At 39.1% G+C, this 26,976-nt stretch overlaps 1 protein-coding gene across 1 annotated transcript in view; it reads left to right on the forward strand.

Moving 5' to 3' along the window:
• Positions 1 to 26,976, forward strand: part of GATB (glutamyl-tRNA amidotransferase subunit B) — a 42,403-nt gene that overhangs the window by 717 nt on the left and 14,710 nt on the right. The window contains exons 2-9 of the mRNA XM_068189197.1: positions 1,361 to 1,511; positions 15,537 to 15,650; positions 18,687 to 18,885; positions 19,873 to 19,995; positions 22,807 to 22,920; positions 23,959 to 24,043; positions 24,403 to 24,447; positions 26,385 to 26,574. Of these exons, the coding sequence (XP_068045298.1) occupies positions 1,361 to 1,511; positions 15,537 to 15,650; positions 18,687 to 18,885; positions 19,873 to 19,995; positions 22,807 to 22,920; positions 23,959 to 24,043; positions 24,403 to 24,447; positions 26,385 to 26,574 (1,021 nt within the window). The remainder of the gene's footprint in view (positions 1 to 1,360; positions 1,512 to 15,536; positions 15,651 to 18,686; positions 18,886 to 19,872; positions 19,996 to 22,806; positions 22,921 to 23,958; positions 24,044 to 24,402; positions 24,448 to 26,384; positions 26,575 to 26,976) is intronic.

Raw genomic sequence — 26,976 nt, forward strand, 5'->3', positions numbered from 1 at the left:
GAGACACAGATAAACATAATCCTTGAACAAATACGGCAAAAAGCTCCAGGTGCCTCATCAGTGTTGTTAGCAGGGTTGAAGGACTGACTGGTGCACATACCTTTTTCTCTGAGTGTAAGCCAACACACTGATTAAGCAAAACCTGGTGTAATTTTTAATGCCTTGATATGACAGAAAGGGATTTCTGAAGAATACAGGAAACAGTGGAATAAATTTGCCTCTGAAATGTAAAAGAAAGCCCACATTATTTCTCAAACCTTGAAGCATTTGCATGTTCAGTTGAACATACTGAAGAATAATACTATTTAAATGAAAGAAAATGTATTAGCTCCTTTAAAGATCTGAACCTTAATCTTTCATGATAATATTCTTCTTCCTAAAGCATCAATATAAGTGGCAACTGCATCACTAGTTTGGTGTTTGTAGGGATGTCCTCAGCTGTTGGAGAGCAGATGGAGAACTAAAATCTTGGCGATGTAGAATGTTCACCTTTGGAAGGAACACTGTACTTGGTATATTTGTTTGATGTTTTTCCATAGCTTGCTTATCTCCTGCTATCTGGGTACTCATACTGCTGAAGTGTTCTGCCACAGAAATGTGATTTCATCAGTGAAATATTATTTGTGCCACTTCATTTTTACGAGGCCAGATAATTACTTACAGAAACTGTCAAGCAGTTCGTACTGTAAAGGTGACCTTTTTCTCTTGTCCATATAAAGGTTATGGATGTGAGAATTGCAATTAGTTTTTAGATGATATGGAGAGGCTTTATTCTGCAGAATACATTGAGAGAACAGTAGCTCTCTAGTTGAAATGATGATTTCTCTATTACCAGATTACTAATGTTTATGCTAATATTCTACTAACGCTGCTCTGGAGAGCCACCTTTCCCAGCATGCAAGTGTCTGTCTGACAGAGAATACATAATTTATTATGCCACCTGTCTGTTGGAGATTTATCAAACTACCTGAGAAGTAATTCATATTTATGATGATTTGGGGATTTTCACGAGGCACCAAATTAGAGTTCATCCAGCATGCAAGTGTGCCTCATTAATTTCTCTGAGATTTCTCACGTAAGGAAAAGTTAAAAGTTTTAAACCATTACATTTTTTATTACATTCTTTTTTGCATATAATGAACACTGCCATGTAGTCCCCGTAGCCTCTGTTCTCCAGTATCATAGCACAGCTTTTCCTATTACAGTGTAGATATATTTGCAACATTGTTTACAACTTTTTTACAATTACAATTTTTTTAAAATAAATTAAGTGTTCCTAATTCTTCTATTTCTAGGTTTCCATGGGTTTTAACATCATCTGTATTTAAATTGTTTCTCCCTTCTCTTCTTTCCTTTTCAGCCTTGCTCCATGGGTACCAGTTGTGGGTCTGGAAATTCATGCACAGATCAGTTCCAACTCAAAACTCTTCTCTGGTTCCCGAGTCCAGTTTGCAGCCCCTCCCAACTCTTTGGTATCTTTCTTTGATGCCTCTTTACCGGGAACTTTACCAGTAAGTTAAGCTCCAGTTTCATTTATGTGAGGATTAATGTCAGACAACTTTGTGTATGCTTCTAATATTTTATTTTTCCCAGGATTTGACAAAAATCATATATATGACTACTTTTCCTTACGTTTCTAAATTCTGTTTGTTTCATAGCATGAGATGCCTAGAACTGTTCCTTTTCAATTTCCTCATTCCCTAGTTACTGCCTCAGATACTTTATATCCCCTGCAAAGGAGAAAAATCAGGAGTGTCTCTTCAACATAGTGAATGGGTTGTGGTATTTCTTTGAGGCCAGAGTGGGTGTGTTTGCTTAGTATGCCACACAGGAAATTCCTTAAATATAAGAGATGCCTGAAGCCCAGTGAGAGAACAACATCTTAAGATTTCTGAGTGGCCATTTGATGTTATTTTGCCATATGTTTGTTTATGTAGCTGTCATTTGCCATTTGGAATGTCTCACTGAGGAGTTACTTTGCTTCCTGAGTAGAAAGTCTCCAGTTTAGGAAAGTGTCAACCATTCCTATTTCCAGAGCAAACCAATTATTTTTAAAAAAATTAATCTGTGTGAGACATTGGGGATTAATAGGTCAGAATAACTAGCTAGCACTTAGCAATAAGGTTTATTAGTGAAAACTTACTAAGTGTTTGAATTCACAGCTTAATTATAACTGTGATGGCTATTGACGGTACTGCTGTGGAATTCTCTGAGTATCTAACAAGTTTAATTTAAAAATAAAAGTTAAAAAATTATAACATAAGCTCTTATAATACAGTGAAAATAAATATTTAATAGACTTAGTATTGCCATGTGCAACAACTCTGCAGAGACTAAGATGGGGTCTAATTATTTAAAGCAGAAATGTTTCACTGACTATATTCATTAAACTCAGATTTTAATTCCAGTTACAGAAATGTATTTTTAAATCTAGTTGAAGCTTTTCATCACCATAAAACAGCCTCAGATAATCTAAAATTGAGAACTAATTTGTGGCTGGATTTCTAGGGTGTTGCTATATATCATGATCCTTAAAAGGAGAAATTATGTTATTATTATTGATTTATTTTTATTTCTGTATTTGCAAAGGAATTGAAAATTAAGGAAGTGAAGTTTAGATGCTGATAAAATTGGGACTTCGCTCTGGTTGCAGTGGCAATTCAGAATTGAGTTTCAGATCTAACTGTACGGAAAGTCTGAAAACTTCCTGGAGATAATGGGAATCTTATGCAATAATTTGGTTTTAGAAGAGTCTAGCTAGACTTAAAGACAGAAAATTAGTTCCTTTCATTTCGGGGCAGGGCTAGGTTAGTCAGAAAGTCCAAAAGAGTTCAAGAGTCTGGTTTTGCACCTTCTATTTAACCTTCTGGTAATGCACAGAAGTTCTTAGATTGTCTAGTGCTTATCTTCAGTCAAGTAGAAAAGCTGTTCTTGAGTGAACAAAAAATGAATATTTATGAGGAAGTTAATTTTTCTCCACATTACTGTTTATCAAGGGTGCAATGTATGTGTGTGTCTTTTTTCTTTATTAATGAAGCTTTAAAATGAGGCTTGGTATGACCTTCGTAAGAAGACCCCAGTACATGTGGGCTTTGGTAGAGAAAATGACTACACCTGAGAAGAAAAAATCCAGAATGGTTAGGTTAATTTTAAAGTAGTGATGCTATGTTAGGTTCTACTAGCTGCTTTTATCTATACAAAGAGCAGAAAGATTTTTCTTACTGTAGTACTGGTGAAAATAGAGTTGAAAGTGGGTGTTACAAAATACATGTTCCTGCATGTTAGAATGTGATGCAAAATCCAGTCAGTAGTCATAGCTCTATTTTCATGTTGTACCTGCTGCTGCTGAGAGACCAGCATTTGTTCTGGAATCAGATGGGCTTGTTTTCTCTGTGTAAATTTGTACATGGCAATAGTATCTGAAGCAGAATTGAATTTTGGTAAATTTTGAAATGTGGAAGGTCATTTTTGAAAATTCAGAGTATTTGTAGAATAAAACCAAACCAACAAAAGCCATTTTAATAAATGTTAGGTTATTGACTAATAAGACTACTTAGAAGATAGATATTTGGCCTTTCATTTGGACTCCATTTGTTGAAAAACGAAAAAAAAGCAGCAAAGTTTTTATACAGTAGTTGTGCTGAGTCTGGAAGAGAACGACTGCTGGTTTAACCTGAGAACTATAGGCACAGTTTTCAGTGTCACAGAGATTTAAATATACTGTGTGACAAGAAGATGGCTGTGATAGAGAGCTGTCCTAGTATTTGCTCCTTCACAGTGGGGCCAGAAATGATGGTGCTGAAGGGAGCTTTTCAGGTTGCTGTGCCTTTCTGGGTCACAGTAAGTGTTGGTATGAGTTTTGCTGTGCTCTACACAGGAGAGATGAAACCAGAAGAATGTGTTTAGCCCTCCTCCTGCTTTCCTTTTTATATTTGCTTCCTGTAAGGTTAATACAGCTTATTTTATCCTTCTGCTGCAAGTAGGCCTTGGAAGGGTCATCACAGTGGAAGTGGCATGGCCGCTTCACTGTGTTCTTCTCGTGAAGTGCCTCTGAGAGACAACTGCAGGCAAGAGGAGCTATGCAGGTGCCCTCCTATTTGGCATGAGACAGAAAAGAATAATTATAGAATCATAGAATCATGGGATGGTTTGAGTGCCAGGGACCTTACAGCTAATCTGGTTCCAGCCCCCCTGCCATGGGTGGGGACTCCTTCCACTAGACCAGGCTGCTCAGAGCTCCATCCAGTCTGGCCTTGAATACTTCCAAGGATGAAGCAGCCACAGCTTCTCTGGGCAGCCTGTGCCCACGCCTCAACACCCTCACAGTAAGGAATTTCTTTGTAACATCTAATCTAAATGTGCCCTTTGTCAATTTAAAACCATGTCCTGTCATTACAAGCCCTTGTAAAATGTCTGTCTAGCTCTCTTGTAGGCCCTCTCTAGGTACTTGAAAGTGCTGTAAGGTCTCTCCAGAGTTTCCTCTTCTTAGTGCTAAACAGCCCAACTCTCTCAGCCTGTCTTCATAGGAGGGGTGTTCCAGCCCTCTGGTCATCTTCATGGTCCTCCTCAGACCCTCTCCATGTCCATGGAGTAGGTCCATGTCCCTCTTTTGTTGGAGGTCCCAGAGCAGCATGCAGCACTCCTGGTGGGAACTCATAAGAGTGGAGTAGAGGGCAGAATCCTCTCCCTTGCCGTGCTGTCCACACTGCTTTGGATATAGCCCAGAACATGGTTTGCTTTCTGGACTACAAGTGTGCTTTGCTGCCTCATGCTGAGCATTTCCTCAACCAGCACCCCCAAATCCTTCTCCTTGGGGCTGCTGTCAGTCCATTCTCTGCCCAGCTTATATTGGTGCTTGGGATTGCCCTGATCCAGGTGCAGGACTTTGCACTTTTAACTTGTTGAACTTCATGAGGTTTGTACAGGCCCACTTCTCAAGCCTGCCCAGATCTCTCTGGATGTCATCCCTGCCCTGCAGCATGGTGACCACACCACACAGTTTGTTGTCATCAGCAAACTTGCTGAGAATGCACCTGATCCCACTGTCCCTGTCACTGACAAAGACATTAAACAGCTCTGGTCCCAGCCGAGGCCACCTAACACCACTTGTCACTGGTCTCCACTCAGACATTGAACTGTTGACCGCAGTTCTTTTAGTTCCATCATCCAGTTCCTTCCTCCAGCCAATTCCATGTCCACTGACAATTTGGGACTGCATCTGACTACATACACTTCATTTCATGTAATGAAATTTGCAAAAGCTGGGGATTTTTACCTTGTGAATGAACTTGGCAATGATCTTGGCTTGGTATCTTCAGAAGACCTATTCTATACATGGTAGCAGATAGTGCATTACACCTGCAGACTGGACTAAAATTCTTCTGAGGACCCATAACGGTGGTTGCCTTCCCAATCTGATTTAGCCTCTGAAAATTCTGAGAGGCTTTAGAAAGGTTTCTAAAACTAAAACTGGGCTCACAGAAAAAGAATCCCTGATTATCTATTTTTGTGATGGAAGTGGCTGACTAGAAGTTAATTATAGCTCAGCCACAGAAATAAGATAGTAGATCTAGCAGCTAAAGGCTGAAACCTTTTTGTCAGTGCTTAGTCTTTGTCGCACATTTTACATTTGTCTCCAGCATGACTGAAGTGAAACCATGATCCTATTGTAGGCAGTCCTTTGTAGGTAAGTATATAAAGAAATAATCTAGGATTTTCATATCCAAAGTTTAAATTAATAAGATTTTAATGAATATTAGCCCTACAGTCTTAAGTATTTTGAATTTTTTATATCTTCTCATGCATTTGAATTTAATTCTCCTCAGTGTGAAATGCATCTGTTTTATCTCTTTTTTTTACAACAGACTTTTCAGAAACACTTGGGGCAAGCAGATCCCTCCTTTTCATGGAAGAGAGCAGTGCTAGAGCAGCTCTCAGCCCTTGTTCCTTCTGGCATTGCACCTCTGGCACCTTCAGCCCCAAGCTCAGGCTTGTCCAAAGCTGGCAGTTGCCAGTGCAGCACTGCAGAATCGCTGGGAGCACCTGGATCAGGCTGTTGCCTTGCAGTGCTTAGCTGCTGAGGGGGCTGCCCAGGCATGTGACAGGGCTAATGCCCACTTTGGGGTTATAGAGGGTATTTCCATCTGTTCGTGGCAGTGGCAGGTACCCAGTGTTTTTCCAGATGTTTTGGGTGATGGATTACCAGACTTAAATAACATCTACAATTCATCAGAATATACAAGATTTATTTGATGCATTTGCTTTCAAAGGCTCTGAGAGATTTGTGGGAGATTTTGGTGGATCTGTCTGTCAGCTATTCATAATGGAACAGAAACAGCATTTGAGACCAGAGTTTATACTTTACAGCTTGAAACTAGATTTTTTTTTTATACATCCAGTGCCTGTTAAATCTGGTGATTGCAACAGCTGCTTTACCAACTTGTGATTTCAGTTTTGTTTTGACATTCCTGCTGGCATGCATGTGAATTTACTCCCTTCTTTTACTACTTTGTTTTGAAAAAAAGCGTGCTTCTTAGCTTGACTTTTGATAACTACAGTTTTAATTGCATGCTCTTTTCATGGGGAATTGAACAATCATCTGATCTTTGTATAGATGTTTTTTTAGCTTCCATTACATACTCATCTTCTTTTCTTTGAAACTATATGATGGCTAGGTTTTTGTATCCATGAGCTCTCCTCTAAAAATAAAGTAGTGGCAATGCCTGATGAAAAAAAGGAGTTTATGCTTGTTTTAAGTCATTTACCTATGTCTAGGTTCATTTAAACCCTTCATTATTTATTTCACTAAAACTGTAGTAATTGTACTTAGGAGAAAAAAGAGGACTTTTTTTTTTTAATAGAATTTGATGGTACCTTTCAGTTGTAGTCCTTTCTTTCCTGATAATATTTGGGTTTGCAACATGCATTGTGTGGATGTTGCTTGGGAGTCTTTTCTTGCTCACACAGTCCCAGCTTGCTGGGCTTGCAGTCTAGAAAGCTTCTATAAAGAAAATCCCAAATAATTTAGAAAAAGACTAGAGGAATGAATTAGGCTTTTAAACCATTGCTCTCTGAGGATGCCTTTGTGGTTCACAGACCCTTAAATGTCCAAGTTCATGGTGAATTAAAGCCTGCCTACCAAATTTCAAACTATTAATCAGTTCAAAGCTGATGTACTGATCAGAAGAAGCCTTTGACAGATGATTAGATGCTGGCTTGAAGTGACTCAGGGCTGGGTTATGGTGCAGGTTGTTTCTCATTCTGTTTCTCTGTGTTCCATAGGATCATTCACAGGCCCAGGGTTACCTCTGGTACCAAGCCCCTTCACTGAACTCTGAGAAATGTTATATTTCCTCCATTACTGCAGTTGCTTAGCTCAACTTTATATCATACTTAGGCCATTTTTTTCCAGAGACTCTCTGTTCTTGTGTATTGAAGTATTTTGTGACATTTGTTGCTCCTCTCTCAAGCTTTGAAGATGTCTCTTGTAACATTTTCTCTCACTTTTTGCTATGTCTCATATATTTCTGAGTATTTCTGACCCTCGTTCTGGGTGTTTTAATCTTTTTATCAAGGCTAACAATTCAGGTTGGGCTGTCTCCTTAGCCCCTCAGTAAGTGTTGTGTTGTAGATGTCGGCAAACCCAATGGGATGAATGATGATGTCTGACTTAGTTCAGAAGGCTGAATGATTTCTTTATTATAATTATGCTATGATACATTAATATACTATATAAAAGAGGATACTAAAAACTACATGCTACTTTCTCTAACTATCATATCTGACTACTCACAACTTGTGACCCCGTTCTCGAGAGTCCAGACACAAGTGGATCCGATTGGCCATCAGGCCCAAACAATACACCATGATCCAACCAAGCGATCGCTCCTGGTAAACAATTCTCCAAAGATATTCCGCAAGAGAAAAACAAGGAGCAGAAATAGAAATTGCTTTCTCTTTCACTTCTCTCTGTGCACCTTTATAAAAATCCTGAGAGAGAGAGAAATGTGCTTGCCACAGTGTTGAACTCTCTGTTCTTGTTGGCTTTACTGTTCATCCTTAACAGGTCCCTGTGGCTGATGCAAACTTGCCTGCTAGAATAGCATTGAGTTGATACAACATCTTGTTATCACCTATTTCAGTAGATCCTTCAATGCATCAATGATGTTGCCTGTGTATTTTCTCTTACCTCCTTTTCTGTTGTTTCTTTTTAATCGCTTTACCTTTTGTTTTACACGGGTATCCTTCTACATCTTGGTGGGGGAGCAGGAGTTGGCAGTATCTTGTTTCCTTTCTTTCACACAATCCTATTTCTGTGTTTATTCTGCCATCTTGGACACTTCTGGACAGCACAACCTCCGCATGACATATCAGTGTCCCCCCTTTCTGAATTCATTTGGAAATTGCTGCTGAAATGGCACATTATTAGCTTTTTGCAGTAGCTTTTCTTAGTGGGTGGGAATTTCTTTAAGTTGGACCTGAGAGGGGATTTATTGTTGCAAATTTCTATTACCTCTGTTATCAGTCACTACAGGTGTTCTGGCATCCTTAAATTTTTGATTTGATTTTGTTTTCTCACAGTATGTAGAGTCTGGTTCCAGGTGACTCCATTTGAAGAAATCCAAGGTGGTATGTTGTATATATGTGTATGTTAGCAGTGCTCTCTTAAGCAAAAGTTTCATGGTTCTACCAATTTCTTAGCATTTTAACTTTGCAAACGGACCTCTCGCTACTTCATTCTTCTTCTTAGCAGTTGTTTCATTGAAGAGTTGTTCATTAAAAGGTGTTTAGGGAAGCATTGTCTGACAGTAATGACAGGTAATTGTAGACTGGGTCTTTGTTATCTTATGGTTAGCTGTCTGGTGAGTAATGTTGCACAACTGTCTGGTTTTTGTATCTTGTTTGAAAGTTATCTTGGCGCAATTCGACTGTAATCAGTTCCTGGGGTAAAATTAATTTTTTTGTGTTCTCTCTGATTATCAGTCACCTTGCCATCTAAATATGTCTGTATTTGATTTTGAGAGGATTATGTAAACTTCTGCAAGTGATTTTTATTAGCTACATATGCAGATTTTGCCAGAAGGACTATTGTTTTCTATACAGAAATGCTTGTTTTGCAATTTTGCTGCCAAGTTCAGCCAAATTTTCCTCCAAAAAAATTTAAGCTTGTAGCGGGTTGTTATGAATATATTAGCAAGCATATGAAGAAGAAATTATCAATTTAGTCTCCCCACTGATCTCAGCTTTTTTTTGGGCTGCTGCTCTTCTGATACTTGTGGCACTTTATACTCATTTTGGGATGTTTAATGAAATGAGGAGAAGATGGGGGAGTCACGGAAGAGAGAGTTTTGGGTTCACTGCTTAGGTAAAACAAACTAGGGATATTATTTAAAGGAAGTTAGTCTCTGTTGGTTCTGCTATTGCAGAACAAGTTTGTTAAAAGCAAATAATTTCCATTTGCTCTCTTACAATTTCTCTGAAATAATTTCTCAACAGCTCTTTGCAAGACTTGTTGCATTATGTTGCCTTTTGTTTTCCTGAATTAGTATAATCTTTTATCTGTGTGTAAAAGACCACTTCTGGTTTACTCCTAATTTGTATATTGTGCTCTCTTAAGAGATCTGGGTCAGCCTGCAGGGAAAGATGGCTGAGAACAAATAAGCAAATTTTGGAAGATAGCTGTTGGAGAAAAAAGGAATGAGGGAGTCAGAGCAAAGGACTGAGAGTTTAGTGTGGGCTCTCAGGCACACAAAAATTGCAAGAAGCAGCAGAGGGCAGATAGCCAAGACTTTGAAATAATAGAAGATGACAGTAAATGGGGATCAAAGGTCAGAATTTGTTACAACTCAGAAAACCATAGAGCTGGCTCTCACCAAGTCTACGAGCAAAGGACCATCTGCATGGAGAAACAGGGTAGGAGTTGGTTTACAGACTATTTTGTCCTACATGCTCTGTCTTCATTTAAGAAATTAAGCAGTCTATGTTATGTTGAACAAGGCAGATGATATTCACATTCAAAAGCCTTTTTTTTCTGGAACTCAGTGTAGGAGAAAGGTCTGAGATGGTTCTCCTTAAACAACTTGTTGTGTTTGGATTTGATCATAGCCTGTAACTTAAGTTTTAGCTATTGCACTGAGCAATGTTTCCTACCTCCAGCAGCAGTGAAGTGTTATAACTGGATCTTCCTGCATTAAATGTGCCCTGGATCAGATTGCATTAGCAGTGATTTAAATTCCAGCTGGCAATAGAGAGGGAGCATCCTCATGACAGGTCAAAAAATGCCATGTGGCACATGCAGAAGACTAATGTCAACAAGGAGAGCATGGATGTTAGACAGGTCCTGGACTTCTTTATGGGAACACCACATAAGCACAGAATTTGGTTATGAATTTCATGAACCACTGTATCACCATTGCATTGTCCTCTCTTCTCTGGGTTCTCCTGCTTGGAACGGGTCCTGCACGGTAGAATCTTATTTGTTTTTAGATGCTGCTGATGGGATCAAAGATAGGATCTGGATTGGCTGCTTCCCAGAAAACAGATTTATTCTATTGAGACCACTGAGCACTTCGCCCACACAGTGGTGTGTATGGATTTTTCCTTCTGTGTTTCTTCTAGCAAGTCCTGTTGGGCTGAGAAACCTTAAATTCTGTCATTGAAATATCTTTGTATCTGGTGTAATGTTCCATTTTTCTTGCTCTCAGGGGTCAGCATTTCTCCTTACTGCTGCTGCATTTTTCTGGTCACTTCCTCCATCCTTGGCCTTGTGGTAAAAGGTTTCAGCCTAGCTCTCCAGCTTTGAGAAAGTGTGCCCTCTTATTCTGTTGATACACCTGAAGTAGTGTGTTTGGGAGCTGGGTACTTCCTGATGGCAGAACTGCCTAGTTTTTAGATATGACTGGAATCATTGAGTGCTGCACTGCCACTAGACAAGGTTAGCAAAATTATGTTTTGTACAGCAATGTATGGATTTGGTAACAGACTGTAGAAAGGTAAAGTTGCAAAGTGTATTAACTATGTTTAATGCCCTTCATAGCCTTTGTGGTTGCAGCTTCTGAGTTGCCATTTTGTTCTTTTAAGCTGGAATCTCTTTTGATAATGCTAAGATCTCAATTTAAAATATCTGGTGCTTCTTCCCCTTCTGTCTTGCCCCTTTCCTTAGAGATAAGAACATAATGGTCATAGTGAGGCAGTAAACATGCTGTGAAGTAGATGGTGGAATAAGTGCAGAGGACACCAAACTGAAGTTCTAAAAATTTTCCCTGAAATTTGAGACCTCAGGTTTTGGAATGTGGGTTCTTTGAATACCTAACAAATGACAAGACTTAAGTTGTCTTGTTTTTTAAATTTTTACTGCGTCCTTTGGGGGGTGGAGTCTGATTGTAACCCATTGAAATAAATTTAGGAAATGGTCAGCTCTTGATTTTTTTGTATCTACATTCTGTACATGCATAGCTCCAGTTGGTCTCTTCTCTGTGCGTGGGAGGATGCCAAGGCAGAATGCTGCAGAGCAGTAAGTACTCATCTACAGTGTCAGACTGAACAGCCACAGTTACACTGGGACTAAGAACATATAAGGGTATTCTATTTTGAAGTTTAACTTATGATTGCACTTCACAGAACCATATATTGCAGCAATTTGGTACTTTTAACACAGCTAGAATAGTAAGACTGGGTATATCCATTAGTAAAAGCAAATAAAAATCAGAGTGAGATGAAATAGGAGTACTTGAAAATGTGATTAGATATATCTGTTGAGGTTTCTAAAGATTGGAGTCTGCTCTACAGAGAGCTGGCTGAGTACATTGTACTACTTCCTTCTTTCAGATATTATTTTGAATGAAAAGGAATGAAAGTTAAATATTTCTTTGATAAACAGTCCTGTAGTTAATGTGATTAACGCTGATTTTCTCATGATTGTAAGTAGGACTGAAGGTCTTAAGCTAGCCAGTGAATATTAAATCTACTTTATTAAAATATGTGACCTAGAATCAAAAACTTCACAGATTTCTGGGGAATTATTTTGATTTACCATTTTTAGTACAAGGAATATTTCCTTCTGTAAGATAGGCATCCTGGGTGCAAATGTTATTGCAGAGGTTATTGGTTTTTTGTAAGAGGTAGCAAAAATAAACTTTTTCAATGAGAGTTATGTAGATATTTCTTCTTTTTTTCCCCAATCATCCTGTATAATACTCATTAGCAAAACAAGAAGCTGTATACCTACCCTCTTTAAAATCTAAATATGGTAATTTACTAAATATAGAAACATATCTTTATTAAAAGGGTGCCAACTTCCTTTAATATATTAATATAAGGACTAAACCTGTTGTTAAGGAAAAAGCTGTTAGAAAATTGCTTTTGGTGGGAATTTGTGCTGTCAAAGGTATTGTGTATAGTTTTGAATAGCTGTTGAATATTGTATTTAAAACTAAGGTCTTGACTGAACTGAACTTGCAAGTAAAGATAACTTCTAAAAAGGAGTCTTTCCACTTGGGGTCTAGATGTAAAGAATAGACAAGTAGCAGAAAAAGAGAGATCTTGGTTGGACTGTTCTTTCATTCCCTTAGTGCTCAGTTACCATGGTGCTGTAGCAGGAGACCATAGCTACAAGGGAAATGGTGCTGGTGTTGTGATGCCATTGTTAAGGTTTGTCACGAGTTTCCAATACAAACAATTTACATTTCCTTTTGTAATAGCTCTGTAGGATTTTCTTCCAGTACTAGGAGGGATGCTTCCCATTTAGAAGAGTATATTGAAGTCTTTATAGACTATTGTGTTTTGTCCGTAGCTTCTGCAGGAGCTACACAGCTTGCTTTCAAGGCCAGCAGTTTGCTAACATAGCAAACAGGCAGCTTGTCAGTTCAAGCCAGTAATTTAAATCTTTGGTACTAGTCAAAGCTGTCAACTTAATAACAGCTTACTGCATAAACAAGCTGAGGGCCTACTCTAGGTCATTAGTATGGGAAGTTTCACATACTGAGTTGATGTTTTTCACTGCAGATTATTTGAAAAGCGGGGCTTGTTTGAAGGAAAGGTGGTAGTGCTTTGTGCTTACAGCCTTGGTCATGGCAGTGGGTAGTAAAAGTCACTTCAGACATGAAGCAGTATTAGATAAGTTTTGATTTTTGAAGAAGAAGGTAATCTGGTTGGGTTTGGGTTGTTTTCTTAACGGCACACAGGGCAGAGGAAGCAGATTGGTAAGGTAGCCATCTCAGTATGCCATAGCAGGAAAGATCTGCTTTGCAAGGTTTTCTCTCACCACTGAGATGGGTGAAAGAATAGCACGGGAAGTTGAATGAGTAATGGAGCATATAAAATGATTTGGCTACTCTGATCCAGTACACTGGGGACACATACACATCAGAGTCATCTAAATTCTTGGTAATTCTACATAAAAATAATCAGTACTTCATGTTTTTATGCCACTTTTTCCCCAGAGCCACCGAAACGTTTCATCAGCAGTAGAGCAAAAGATCTCTCTGGTTTAAGTAGTATATATATGGGGGTTATTTTTTTCACCTCAAAAGAGTGTTGTCCCTTAGGGCAATGAGTAAGATACACACTACCCTGTTTGAACTAAAAATTGAAGAGCAATGAAGTGCTATGAAGCTTTCACTGATTGTGACTCGGGAGTTGGGTTTTGTCTTGTTCACTGATTGCAGTCAGTCACAAGCCCTGCACCTCAGGAATTGTAGCAAGATACTGGCTCACTGCTTGAAGCTATGGTGTTTTGAGTCTACCAGTCCTTATGGAGGCTTGATGGGTTTCTGGTGGCCAGTTTTATTAAAGGACTAACTGGCAAGGTCTTCACTAATTTGTAAAGCTGAACAGGATTGTGCCATAAGGCGTTAGCAAGAGGAAATTTGCCTGTATATTTAGAAATATGAAGATATTTTAAACATTAAACAGTTTGATTACTGCTGTTACAGAATTCCTTAAACAGTAAAAAAAAAAGTGTCTGTACTGTCTGGAAGCATCTAATTATTGAAAACAGGAGCATCTACTATATAATGAACTGCACTTATGCTACTAAAGTAAATTCATATTTTGTAGTTATCAGTTTTCTTTAGATTGGAGTCAGGACTAATTGCATGCATTTTGCTGTGGATTGATATTTGAAAGGGAGATTGTTCTTCCTTTTTTTTCTTGTCTAGAATTTGCTTTGTGTATCTCTTAAATTTTTTAATAAGTAAAATATGCCTGAACAGATGATGTGTTCTAGTTAGCCATATACAGCTACACTAAAGATCTGAAAGTTCCCTTGTTAAATGTCTTAAATACTTAATTTCTTTTCTGTATAAGCAATTTTAAAGTTTTTGTTACATGAGGAGTTGCCCATATCCTCTCTTAACTATTTTGATTTTTAAAAATTAAATGAATAAAATAAAGAGATTCATTTTCTGGCTGAAGATGTGGGATGATGGGAAATGTACAGCTGCTTAATATGTTTTCAGAAATCAGGCTGGAGAATATAAAAAGTAAATACTGTCAGAAACATGGAAGAAAACATTATTTAAGCCTTTTATGTTCTGGTCAATGCAGTTGAAGTCATATGCATTCTTTTACATAATGTGCTCCTTTAATGGTCCTGCTGGAAATAGACTTCTTGGCAGCTGTACAGTGCAGAACAAGATGGATAAAGTTCTGTTCCTGTTTCAAAATGCTGTAAGTGTGAGCATGTCAGAATTGTACTAAGACAGTCTCCTTTTCAGTTTCATGCATTTGATGTTAGTTAAACGAACTGTTAAATTAATGAGAGCACATCTGGAAAGAAACATCATTTGTCAGTAGTTTTTGGAGTGAAATTTTCTTTCTCCTCTGGATCCTGACCCTGCTGAGGAGGTGGAAGAGTGTAGTGCTGAGAAAGATGAGTCTTCGTGAAGACCTTGCAGGATCTTTAGATGACGTGGCATTCTGCAAAAACCTTTATCACATGGGTTTCTTAGGTGCTGGAAACATGTATACTTGTAGCCATGGGATCAATTGCTATCTTTTCAGTTCTGTTTTAGCAAAGATAAGTAAGTGTGCATCATTTCATCCTGGCTAAGCAAAGCATTAAAATCTATGGTATGTGTAGATTCTCATAAATTCACTGTGGTTCTGTGGTTATAGGTGTTTTGAAGTGTTCTACTGTAACAGCACTGCAGTCCCTAATGCAAATCCCGTGTTTCAAATGCCCAGTATGAGCTGACAGCTGCTTACAAGTCAGTTATCATGTGCTGTGATTTGTATCCTGTATCCTCAAAGATTCAAAAGCACTGAATGTTTGCAAAAGTAGCAAGCTAGAACAGTGCACACCTCCATATGTGTTATGACAAAGTGACTGAATAGCTTGTGTTTTCATCGTAAAGCCTTGCAGATTTATAGCTGCTGCAACTTTAATGATGAATAAGAGCTACCCACACAAAGAAAGAGATCTAATGGTGACTGAAGGCAAGTGAAATTGAATATATGCTCCTTATACGGCAGTGTGTGGGAGACACATTTGTAACATACTGAGTATCTGAGCAAAACCATGTGTCATGTTTCCTTAGGTTCTCAACAGGAGATGTGTAGAAGCAGCAGTGATGACAGGCCTGGCTCTCAACTGCAGCATAAACAAGAAGTCCTTGTTTGACAGAAAACACTACTTCTATGCAGATCTGCCTGTAAGTATGCAGTATGGCTGGTCCCTCCTGGGCTGTGGGAAGGACAAGTCTGCAGTACGGATGGCAGTAGGGGAGGAGTGCAGAGATGCTTCTTGTTTTCAGTCAGTGCTCTGCTCGCCCCAGCGGGATGCTGCACTGTGCCCTGATGGAATAGGCAGCTGTACCCTTGTGCTCACTGATTGAATATGATTGCTCTGATTGCTGACTCCTTGCTTAGCTGCACAATTCCAGTAGCCTAATGTAATTGGATTGGGAGCTGGAGCTGCTTTGTCCCTTAAGTTGTCCATTCCTGGTGTTTTGTACTAATTGTCTGTTAGTGTAAAAACAATCTGATAAAAGTCCTTCATTTAAAGTGAATGTATAACTAACACAGGCTCCAGTGGAATAAACACAGTAGGGTCTTTTTTGTGTGTGCTTAGGGACTAAAAATATTTAATTTCCCTTTGAAACTCTCCCAGTCATGGTTCCAATAAATGAAAAAACCAAAATAACTGAGGAATCGAGTCTCTGTAGTGTGGTTTGTTGGTAGATTTCATATGTGTAGAAGGTACTACTGTAAGTCAGATGTATTTTGCTGCATTTGATATGGATGTAGAAATATTGAAATAGTTTAAGAACCTGACTTCTGTCCTTGCAGGATGCAGGATGCAGCAGCGTTTGAGCCTTTTTTCTCTCTAATGACATTAAACCTTTCTAATTTTAAACTTGTATTTGTGTGAGCTTATTTGTACTGAATGTTCAGTTTAACACTAATCTTTCAAAGGGAGGGAGCTATTTTTAGTTTCTTTGGTTTGGGGTGAAGATCTGATGACATGAAAATAAAAATATGTAGGTTTATTTTATTTGGAAAAGATCAGGCATGTTAGCCTATCCTCTCTTTAGGTGAGGAGTCTCAGACATCCAGAGAAGCAGAGTGGGAGACCCCAGACGATTCTGTAGAGGTGCTGCATTATTAAGCTAATTACTTTCTTTCCCTCTCGTTCAGGTACTGAAAATATTTTGAAGTTACACAAAACATTTTCAAATACAATTGCTTCCCACCTTAGTAAGAGAATTATATTATAGCTGTCCAGTGGAGACCTGGATCTCAGAAAGAATTTGTGTTTTATTTTTTTCTAGGTTGTGAACTTGTGGCTCTTCTGTGAAGTTGCTATAATTTTGATTTGGTTTCTGGGGATAACTTTGCAAATATTTGTAAGCCATTAAGAGGCCCTTTTATTGGGAGCTGTGCAATGACCTGCTGGGAATGTGAAAAGCAAACTTAGCAGTTTGCATTGCCAGTACTTTTTTTAAACATATAGAGCTATCTTAAAGCCAACTTGAAGACCTGAAGGGGAAAAAGGTGAAATAGCAGGAAATAAATATGACTTTTGAAATTCCTTTACACATCATGAAGGAACATCAGAAACATCACTGACAAATTGTTTGCAATTTACCTTTAGTGCTTACTCTGTAAAACTGAAATCGCTCTCATATTCTTGTGATATCTGCTGCTATTAGTCTACTGATATCAGCTGTGTGGGTGAATGTTGTCCTGGGAAAGAATCCATGTGTCCAAGAGAACAGTTGAGGTGGAAGAAACTGTGGGACTGTGTAGACATTAATTACAGGATCCTCTGGTGACATAAGCATGGAGATCTGGTTAGAGAGATGCTGACATGTTTTATTAGTTGGAAGCATGAAATTCTGGCTTTTAACTGACTGACTTCTGCAGTTTAAGCACTGACGATAAACTGCCCGACCTACATTTCATAGTCAACAGTCTAGTCAGGAACCCTGTAATAAGATGCAGAGTTTAGGCTAATGAGCTGAATAGAACAGATAAATCCTGCTCTTAGGGTCATTTGACAATGGGATTATTGTTACTCCTGAAAACAGGGCTTTGGATGGGAAATGGGATTCATATTATTTATTGTCACTCAATATTTCAGGCTGTAAAAAAATTATTTTAATGAGAACTTCTAGGAGATGAGAAGAGCCTGTGATTAGCATAGGCTGCAGAGAGTCAGTTATTTTCTTTTTCTTACAGTGATTATGTCTAGTAGGTCATGCACTTCACTGCATATATAAATTGGGGTGTTGACAGGGCCAGACCACTGTTCTCCATTCCAGTGCCCTGGAATTCACCAGCTCTACATTTCAGAGTAAGCTTGTCATCCCTGCAAAATAGGCATATGCTCCTCCCAACTAATTTGTGTCTGGCAGACTTTTTTTTCATTTTCACCACTAGTGCCATAGGCAGGTGAGGAAGGAGGAAGCAAAGGGGACCCCACCTCATCTGTCTTTGATTCACTTCTCTGTTTTTACATCATTGCAGTTATTCCAGTACCTTGTCACTGGCAGCCACTGTTTTGGCCAGCAGTTTCCCCCTTCGAGTAGAGTCCCAGGCGTGAGGTGGCGTTTATCAGCCGTGTGCCTTACGTGGGGTTGCAGTGTCTTATCTTTTAAATTGCTATATTAATGAAATAGAGCTTTCACATTTTCTTGATTTCCACACCTCCACCCCTTCCCTCTCCTCCCCTCTAGTGCATACAGTTTGGAACAGAGGGGGATATGCAGCCTGTTGGGAGGATGAGTGATTACCCCAGCTTGGGGATGGAAGTGCAGTAACTGGCTTCAAACAACATGTAACAGGATCGTGGGACCACAGGCACGGAAAAACCTCCTCCAGTCCATTTCCTGCCCCAGGGCAGTTTTAGAGAAGTTTGGTATCCTTGGCAAGAGATTGTGCAGTTGATTATTTCAGCATGAGTTTGATGTTGTATATTTATCTGTATTGAGGAGTCCTCATATTTTTTCCAGACTTCCAGCTTCTTACCGTTCTGTTGAATTCTAGACTCATCTTCTAGCTTGCTTCCTTTCCATTTAAGCAAAGTTACTTTTGAATTTACATGTGCATTTATTCTCTCCTCTTATATAGGTCACTCTGAAAGATGTTGCATTTTCAGTTTTGTTCTTAGTCAATTATATTTGCACTTGGTCTGCTTTCTGAAAAGTGAATGTTTCAGTTGCATATAAAGCTAATTTTGTTGACAGGCTGGCTATCAAATCACTCAGCAAAGAGTTCCTATTGCAGTGAATGGATGTCTGTCATACAGTCTCTGCACAGACAGCAAGATGAGCCAGATGGTGACCAAAACTGTGAGGATTAAACAAATTCAGTTGGAGCAAGACAGTGGAAAAAGTCTCCATGATGATACAAGGAGCCAAACCCTTGTGGACTTGAATAGGGCTGGTAGGCTTGGATTATTTTCCTATTTTTCTCCTCCTTTTCGGTTAAGATGGGTCTTTAAAGGGAAATAGATGCCAGGAAACAGGCAAAAAATAAAAACAGCTTTATGGCTCTCTCCTTGAAAAAATAATTCATGAAAATGACTGTTACACTGGAAACAGATGAATACTTGATTTTTTTAATGGCCAGTAAACCTTTCCCATTTGCTGTTGGTTGATGGTAATTGGCAGTAGCAAGTTAGAAATCTCTTGGCTCTAGTTTGCTCAAAACTGTGTCAGTCACACAGAGCCACTCAGCTATTTAAGATCTGCACTGTATGTGTTGTTAAAAAAAGTAAAATATTACAGATCTAGTTAATCAAGTTTGTGTATAGAAAGAGCAGCTGTTTGAATCTCTTGGTCCATGAGTCAGACATTTCTTTTACTTATTAGCTTTGAAGAAATGTAGATTTTCTCTTTTAATTTGGAAATTGTAAATGGAGTGATCCAAAAGAGTGCACAACATGGGCAGCAACTTGGGCTGGCCTAGCCTAACTGGGACGAAGTACTCTGGTGTCCATTGAAGCTGATATCTGTGGCTGCTAAGATTCCTTGATAGCTAGGTCCTGAAACTAAAAACTAGACTACATCTGTTTACAGTTCTGCCTGCCTGCTCCAAAATTAGTTTAAGATAAATAAATTTGTATCTGGAACCCAACTGGCTTTAAATGAGAGTCCTTCTAGAGGAATGGGTCCTTCTGATCTGCATGTCAACAAAGGGTGGGGGGTTGTCTGCAGTTGTCAGTTACTTTAAAAAAATAGCAGGAAAAGGTTTTGTAGCAATCTGCAGCTAGGCCCATTGTGACAGTCACTAAATAATACATGGGGGTTTATGTGTTTTTTATATTTCTTTTTAAAGAAGTCCAAGTTCTTTCATGTATTAGCCAGTTGCACTCTCACAGGCCAAGATCAAAAGCTATTGTTGAAAATCTCCTGTCTCTTTTCCTGGTAGGAGTTGGTCTCATGGAGGTTGTCATGGAGCCTGATATGTGCTGTGGGGAAGAAGCAGCTGCAGCAGTCAGAGAGCTTCAGCTCATTCTGCAAACACTTGGGAGCAGCCAGGCAGTCATGGCAGGTACTGAGGGGAGAAAGGCATGTTCCCTTGTCACCAGTAATTCTCTGCATTTGCAGGAGTTTTGCAGCTTCTGGTTATTTTGCTCTGTGGTTGCTTATAATGCAACCCTTTCTAGCTGTTGTTTTACAATCCTCAGAGTCTGTCCTAATGTCTGCCTTGCTTATAGGCCTGCCTTTGTCTGCAGAGCTTTGCCTTGCTAGATGTTATGTTTTCTTACACAGTAATTTTGCAGGATAAAGCTAGGCAGGAGGAAATGTTCCCAGGGTTCTTGTGGTGCTTCTCCCCATCTCTCTCTATCTTGCTTGCCACAGCACTGCAGCACAGAAGATCTTTAGCAAGCATTAATTGTAGGGTATGGAAGGGACAAAGGGACAAAGTAGTGGGAGCACGGATCATCTTCTCAGTGTCATGGATGAGATGGAGTAATGAACAGCATGTACAGAAATGGGTGCTGGGGTTAATTTTAGCCAAGATTACCTATCTTTTTGAGACCACTTCTTCTTGCAGGAAACATTGCTTCTGGCACCAGCTCTTTTTGTAATTCTAAGGCCCCAATTTTCACAATAGGTGACGTGCAGAAGCATAGCCTGCATTCAGGCTCCAAACTGATGATTCTGTCTCATTAATTGTAAGATTCAGATCATGCCATTTTTCCTCAGTCTTAATGTTACCAAAATTTATAACCAGCGCATGGTTGGAGGTAATATATAGCAGACATCTGCTTAAGAATTTAAAAGTGGTTTTGGTCATTCATCCCCTCCACACATATCCACAATTAGGAGCTGCTTATTAGTGTTCACAGTGTAAGCTATATTTTTGCCTGTGACAGTTGGCCTCACTGTCTGGCAACAAATTCAGTCCATTATACAAGTGGATATCTCCTGGAGAACAGAGTCAGAGTGGTCTATGCATCACACAATAAATGGGATCCAGTAAATGTTCGCTACTGATGCAACTTTAATTTAATGTAGCAGGAAATAATAATAGCTAGGCATTATCTATTTCTCTGAATATTTTCTCACCAAAGTGCCCCACATGTCAAATAAGGCACAGTTGTCAGTATTAAGCAGCCAGTTTGGATGCTTCTTCAAGGGCCTTTGTGGGCATACACATATAAAATCATTTTTCACTACTGAATTTGTCCCTAAGATTGGCATTGGAATTGCATTGTGGTATCTTTTATCACAGGGTGATTTCTGACTTTATATGAGAATCCCAGTATTAGAAATATTTTTCTTCCAGGATAGTTAGCTAAAAAAGTGTTTGGATTTTTTTTTTCTTTCTTGAAGGTTTTAGGGGCTTTTGCATGTACAGTGAAGACATGTGCCCAGTTTTATCAGATGTTATTTCATTAACAACTCACAGATGAAAAGATGCTTTCATTGTAAAGTGAAAGAAAAGTAAGCTGGGCTTAAAGAAAAAAAAGCCCTTTTTTTTTTTTTTTTTTTTTTTTTTTCTTTTAGGAACTTTTGCAGCCTGGGTCTTTTGCTTATGCCTGATTAAATTCATTGTCTGGTCACACTGACACCTACATCCAAGCACAAACAGGTCATGTCTCAAATGAAGCAAGGGCAGGACAAGATTATTCCTTGTTTGGACCAAGTTTAACCCCAAAGAGGGAGCACATGCAAAACACTTCCCTTGAAAGAGATGCTGGGTCATTCCAGCATCTTTGTCTCATTTGCATGTCTGGTAAGGCTCTGTGAAGACAGAGGAAATTAGTGTGCTGTCATCCAGCCTGCTTTTACAAATTGTACCAAGGCCTCGTTGGTCAATTTAAATCTATTGACCGGAATGAATGGGTTCTGAAGCCATAGTGTCTTCACAGTTTTAACTCTGAGCCATTTTGCACTCTCATTTATAATTCTATAATATTATAATGTATCCAATCAGTAGGCATTTGTTTCTTTCTATCTGTATTTAAAATTTAAAAAATTCATTAAAAAAAAAAAACAGGGAAAGGCTACAGATGCTCAGTGTGTAATATGGGGAAAATAATGTTTCTTAACTTTCCAGGATGTAATACAGCCTCTCCTGTTTGTGTATTCCCAGCAGCTGATAACTGTGGCAAGGCTTTTCTTCTCGGAAGAGATGTCTTTAAAGGGACAATACTTAGAAAGATACAATTATGATTTCCTTGTGGTTGAGTCACTAAAAATTTTTAAGGACATTGGTCCATTTTGGACTAAGAGTGCATGATGCTTTTATATAAAACTTTGTACAGTTTTTGGCAGCCAGGGACATTTTAAGGGGTAAGATTGCAATTTCGAGAATGAGAGGAAGAAAATTACAAAAAAATCCACTGCTTCTCAGATTTTGTCCTTGAGCTGTAAATTTCCAAGAACACCTTAGTAAAACTGTTCAACATAACCTTAAGTTCTTGTGTTCCATGCTAGGGTAGTATATATCCATCGAATTGTAATTCCAAAAGGTATTTTTGTGCTGCTTTGAGAGGAATGGAAGCTCACAATCCACCACTTTGCTTGTCTAATTCTGCCCTTTATTTAAGAGCTGTGAATCAGAAGCTCTTTTCACTGTATGGCTTAGAGGATCTGTGCTGCACTGCATCATGCAGTTTTCTGAGAGGAATTATGAGCAATGATATAAAACTATTTTGAATGATTCAAGGCAGTCCCTTGAGATGGAGTCACATACAGAAAGCTATGATGAAGTGGTTGTTACTCCTTTCTGAACATAGAGAAGTCTGCTATTAAGGTTTTGCATATAACATGCAGTTTATTAATTCATGCTAAGGTTTTTAACTCTAGTGTACAGGGAAGACTGTTCTGTTAATAAAATTTCCTTTTACAGAGGGTCAGCTGAGAGTGGATGCCAATGTTTCTGTGCATCACCCTGGAGAGCCTTATGGAGTGAGGACTGAAGTGAAGAATATCAATAGCATACGATTTCTGGCAAAAGCAATAGGTAAATGGTGGTTGCTTCATTACAAGAGCATTGTAGATATTTTATGTTGTCTGAGATAAAATATGTCAGGCTCCTGCGTGCAGTAATTTGCCTTAAATGCCCTGACAAGCTTCACCTGGGTGTCTTCTCCATGTGCTTTGCCTGTGGGTACAGGAGTCCCCTTTAGGCTCAGGCTGGGGCCTTCAGACCTTGCCTAAATGGCTGTGAACCAGGTGTGCCAGTTTTCAGTCCTGTCTCTTGAAGACCTTGGACCTGTTCTGTAGTCTTGTTCCTAGAACTTAGCTCCTTCTGCTTCTCCCTGCGCTCCCCGAATGGACCCTGGACTCAGCTCATCCCCTCACCTTGACTGGCAGTGTCAGAGGACTCTGGTAGTAGCACCTGCCCCTGCTCACACTTCAGACTAGTGGGACTGCATCACACCATGAGGGTGTGGCCTGGGCTCTGGTCACCCCTTCCCTCCTGGCTTATCCCCTTTTATGGAGCAGCCCCACTCTTGCTGCTTCTTGACAGAGTAAATTTTAGTATTAGGCATGATAGTCTGCAGGTTTTTTGCAGTAAAACCTCTGCCTACAAGAAGAACAAAGAAGGTGGTTCAGTGCCTAGCATGGACTAAAATATGGTAGCAGAGGTTTTGTCCTCCAGTGGAGATGATTGCTTTCCACTGAGTATGGTGTGTGATGTGTGTGAAGTTCAGATGCAGCTTGGGTATGAGGAAAAAAAAAGCTGATTGTTACATCTCCAAAGGACAACTGAACTGGGTGACTGCAAGGTCACCAGGAATATATGATTTGACTGCAGTGCCTGGGAGAAATGAAAGGAAATGAAGGCAGATGAGGAGAACAACACAAAAGAAAGAAGCAGTGCTGGAGAGAGACAGTGATTGACAATTCTGTCCATAACTACTGCTGTTGATTTCATTAAGGTTAAAACAACTAAGTCTTCCACTATGGCGTAGCAGTGAAAAATGAAATAGTGGAGTGCACTAAAGCTAATAGTGTAGTCTAACAAGCTTACTCCTTTTTCTTTTATTACTGTCAGACTATGAAATACAGAGGCAAATTGAAGAACTTGAAAATGGAGGGACAATTGTGAATGAAACAAGAGCCTTTGATTCCAAGCTTGGGTGAGTTTTTATTTTGGAGTAACACAGGAATAGCTGCATTTGAGTGCCCACATATACCTAGTGACATGATCAGGAGCCATAATATAGTGTTGCTCAGCTTGTGTCTTCTAAAGCTAATGTTCACAAGTATAGTCTCCTCTTAGGGAGTAATTTAAGGCTGAGGCTTCTCCACAACAGATTGTATGCTGCATCAAGCAGTGTCTGTGCAAATGACTGCCCTCTTACATGCACTTATTCTTTGAAGTGGTTTTAAGAGGCTGTCCTAATCGTAATGAGGCAGAGGTTTTGGGTTGTGGTTTTGCCATAAAACTAACTCCCTGTTATATCTCTTACCAGATCTTGTTTTGTTTTTGTTTTAGGTGCACAGTACCAATGAGAGACAAAGAAGGAAAACAGGATTATCGGTATTTGTTTTTTAATAGACCTAACATTTCACCAACTGAGAATTTATTAAATTTCTGAAGTTTAGCCAATGTAATTAGGATGTAAAGTTAGTCAGTATAGTGAGTATGTGTTGGAAGTGTACCTTCCACTGGAAGGGGCAGAGACCTACCAAAATCAGTGCTAATCTAAGCAGTTCAGATCTGGGTTTGTGTCTCATTTCTGGTAAAACCCCTGGACCTTTCCCAAAGACTAGGCTGGGAGTACTTCAGCTTAAAGTGGGAAAGATGAAGGTTTACTGTATGGCCAGTATAAGTGTATTCTTAAGAATGCCTGACATAAAACATCAGAATTTCTGAGTTCAGCATTGCGCCTGCTTTAAGTAAATACAGAGGGAAGCAGTTTTCAGCTACCAGGCCCTGCCTCTCCGTGCTTAGATTCTGTGATCACAGATCACAAACACTGTTTGAAAATCCTAGCTGCTATTGAAAGGTGTCAGCATTTCATGGGCAGGTTTCTTCCTTGAAGTTCTTTGTAGACCTAATGAAGGTGTTGCCTTGCTAAGTACTTAGCCTTCCACAAGTGTGAGATGACAAACACTGAACCATAAAGTCACCCAGGAAGGATTTAACTGTGAGGCTGAGGGGACAAGGCATGAGTCCTGTTGCAAAGCAATGCTGCTGGGAACAAATTCTGAGGCAACACTGTAGGGCAGCAGCATGGCTGCTTGGGGCCATCACAGTGCCCATCCTCCCAGTAGTTCCCTATCTTTGCACCCCTGAGAGAGCTTCCTGTTACTCTGAGTTCACTTCCCAGCAGGAGAACTTCCAGAGCCTCTTAGCTTTGTCAGCTCTGTGTTCCTGTCAGAGCTTATATTCTACCACTGATCTTGCTACAGCAGGGCAACAATTATGAAAACATCCCACAAAGTTTGAATTTAAATCTTCTTTTTAGATTATGTTTTTGTAGAAATGCAGCAGTGATAATTTTGTGAATTCCTTGTTATGGTAGGGGCAGGCATGAGGCTTATTTAAAAAGACTAATTTGAAAAAGAAGATTCATTAAAACCTAGACACAACTGATGAGTCTAAGGTATTTCAAAAAAAGACCATAAAGATTATTACTAGTACTAAGATTATGAACAGTATTGAACTATAAACTGTTTTTTTAGGGTTTTTTGTAACTTAGTGTTGCACATTATACATTCGTCTTAAAATCTATGTTTAGACAGATTTTAAATAGAAATCATTATAGCTCAATGCCCTTTATCCTAGTGGTTTTGAACCCCTCATTTGGTCGCGTAAGAGTGAAGTTTCTGCTTCAATCGCAGTTATTTGAGTCATTTGAATTGGCCTGCTCTTTACAGGAGCCTTTTGTTCTGTGATAGCACCCTGCTGAGCACAGTAACTTTGCTTTTAGCACAGCATGAGATTTCATCAAGATTTTTGAAGTTTGGCTGGAAAAGGTTACAACCTGCCCAGATCACTCCTGGCAGTTGGCTGTCAATCCAAGTTCTTCCCTGTGAGCCCACTCCCATTTTTTCCAGATCTGTAATTCATGCTTGATGACAAAAAGAGTGGGCTGTTTCCATATCTTTTACTGGTGCTATTGGGACATTTTGTTATTATTTTTGGTGCAGAAGTGTTTGAATTGCCCCTTTTGTATTAAGAACTCTTTAACAATTAGTGGAAAGTTCCTGAAGAAAAAGAAAAAAAAAAAAAAGAAAAAAAAAAAGAAAAAGAAAAGAAAAAAAAAAAAAAAAAGTCTTTGCAACAGTTTGGGGCCTGATCTTTTTCTACTTACCAGAGATATACCAGGTCTTTAATTTTCAATATTTTGTTTAGTTGAAAGGGTGATACAGTTTTCTGGGAAGTATAAACTTGTGATATACATTTTATTCCTTGTTGCTTAGCTTCTGAGTGAAAATAATTATAAAGGAGTTTTTCTTCATTTTTACTAGGTTCATGCCAGAGCCAAACCTTCCCCCATTGATTCTGTATGATGCAAAATCTTTGCCGGCTAATATGAACCATCAGCAAGTGATAAATATTGATTGGATTCATGAGAGACTTCCTGACCTCCCCAGCGTGAAGAGAAAAAAGCTTGTTGAACAGTATGGGATTCTTCCTGAACACAGCTTCACCTTATTGGTAGGTCTATTATTGATCAAGTGCTAAAATAAGCCTAGAAACTTCAAGGTTGCGTGGTTCTTGAAAAGATATACAAACGTCATATTAAGCAGCTGTCAGTCCTTATGAACATTCTAACTTCGAAGTGTGTCCAATGCATACTTTGTACCATGGAGCCATACACATAGAATGGTGGAAAAAATGAACCAGACACAGTGTGCCAAGAAGTGTTTTTCATGCAAAGTGCAGTCAAATAACTGGTACTTCAATATTGATCTTGTCTGTCTAGACATTGCTGCACCCCTGACTGACTGCAACAAATGTACAGCTTCTGGATACTGTCCCTTGTCTGCAAGTGTCCGCTCTTCAGGTCTGGGCCTGCTGCAAGGCTGGGCACATTGACCATATTTAATGAACGCAAAT

Source organism: Anomalospiza imberbis, chromosome 4, assembly GCF_031753505.1.
Source record: "Anomalospiza imberbis isolate Cuckoo-Finch-1a 21T00152 chromosome 4, ASM3175350v1, whole genome shotgun sequence".
NCBI classification, from domain to species: domain Eukaryota; kingdom Metazoa; phylum Chordata; class Aves; order Passeriformes; family Viduidae; genus Anomalospiza; species Anomalospiza imberbis.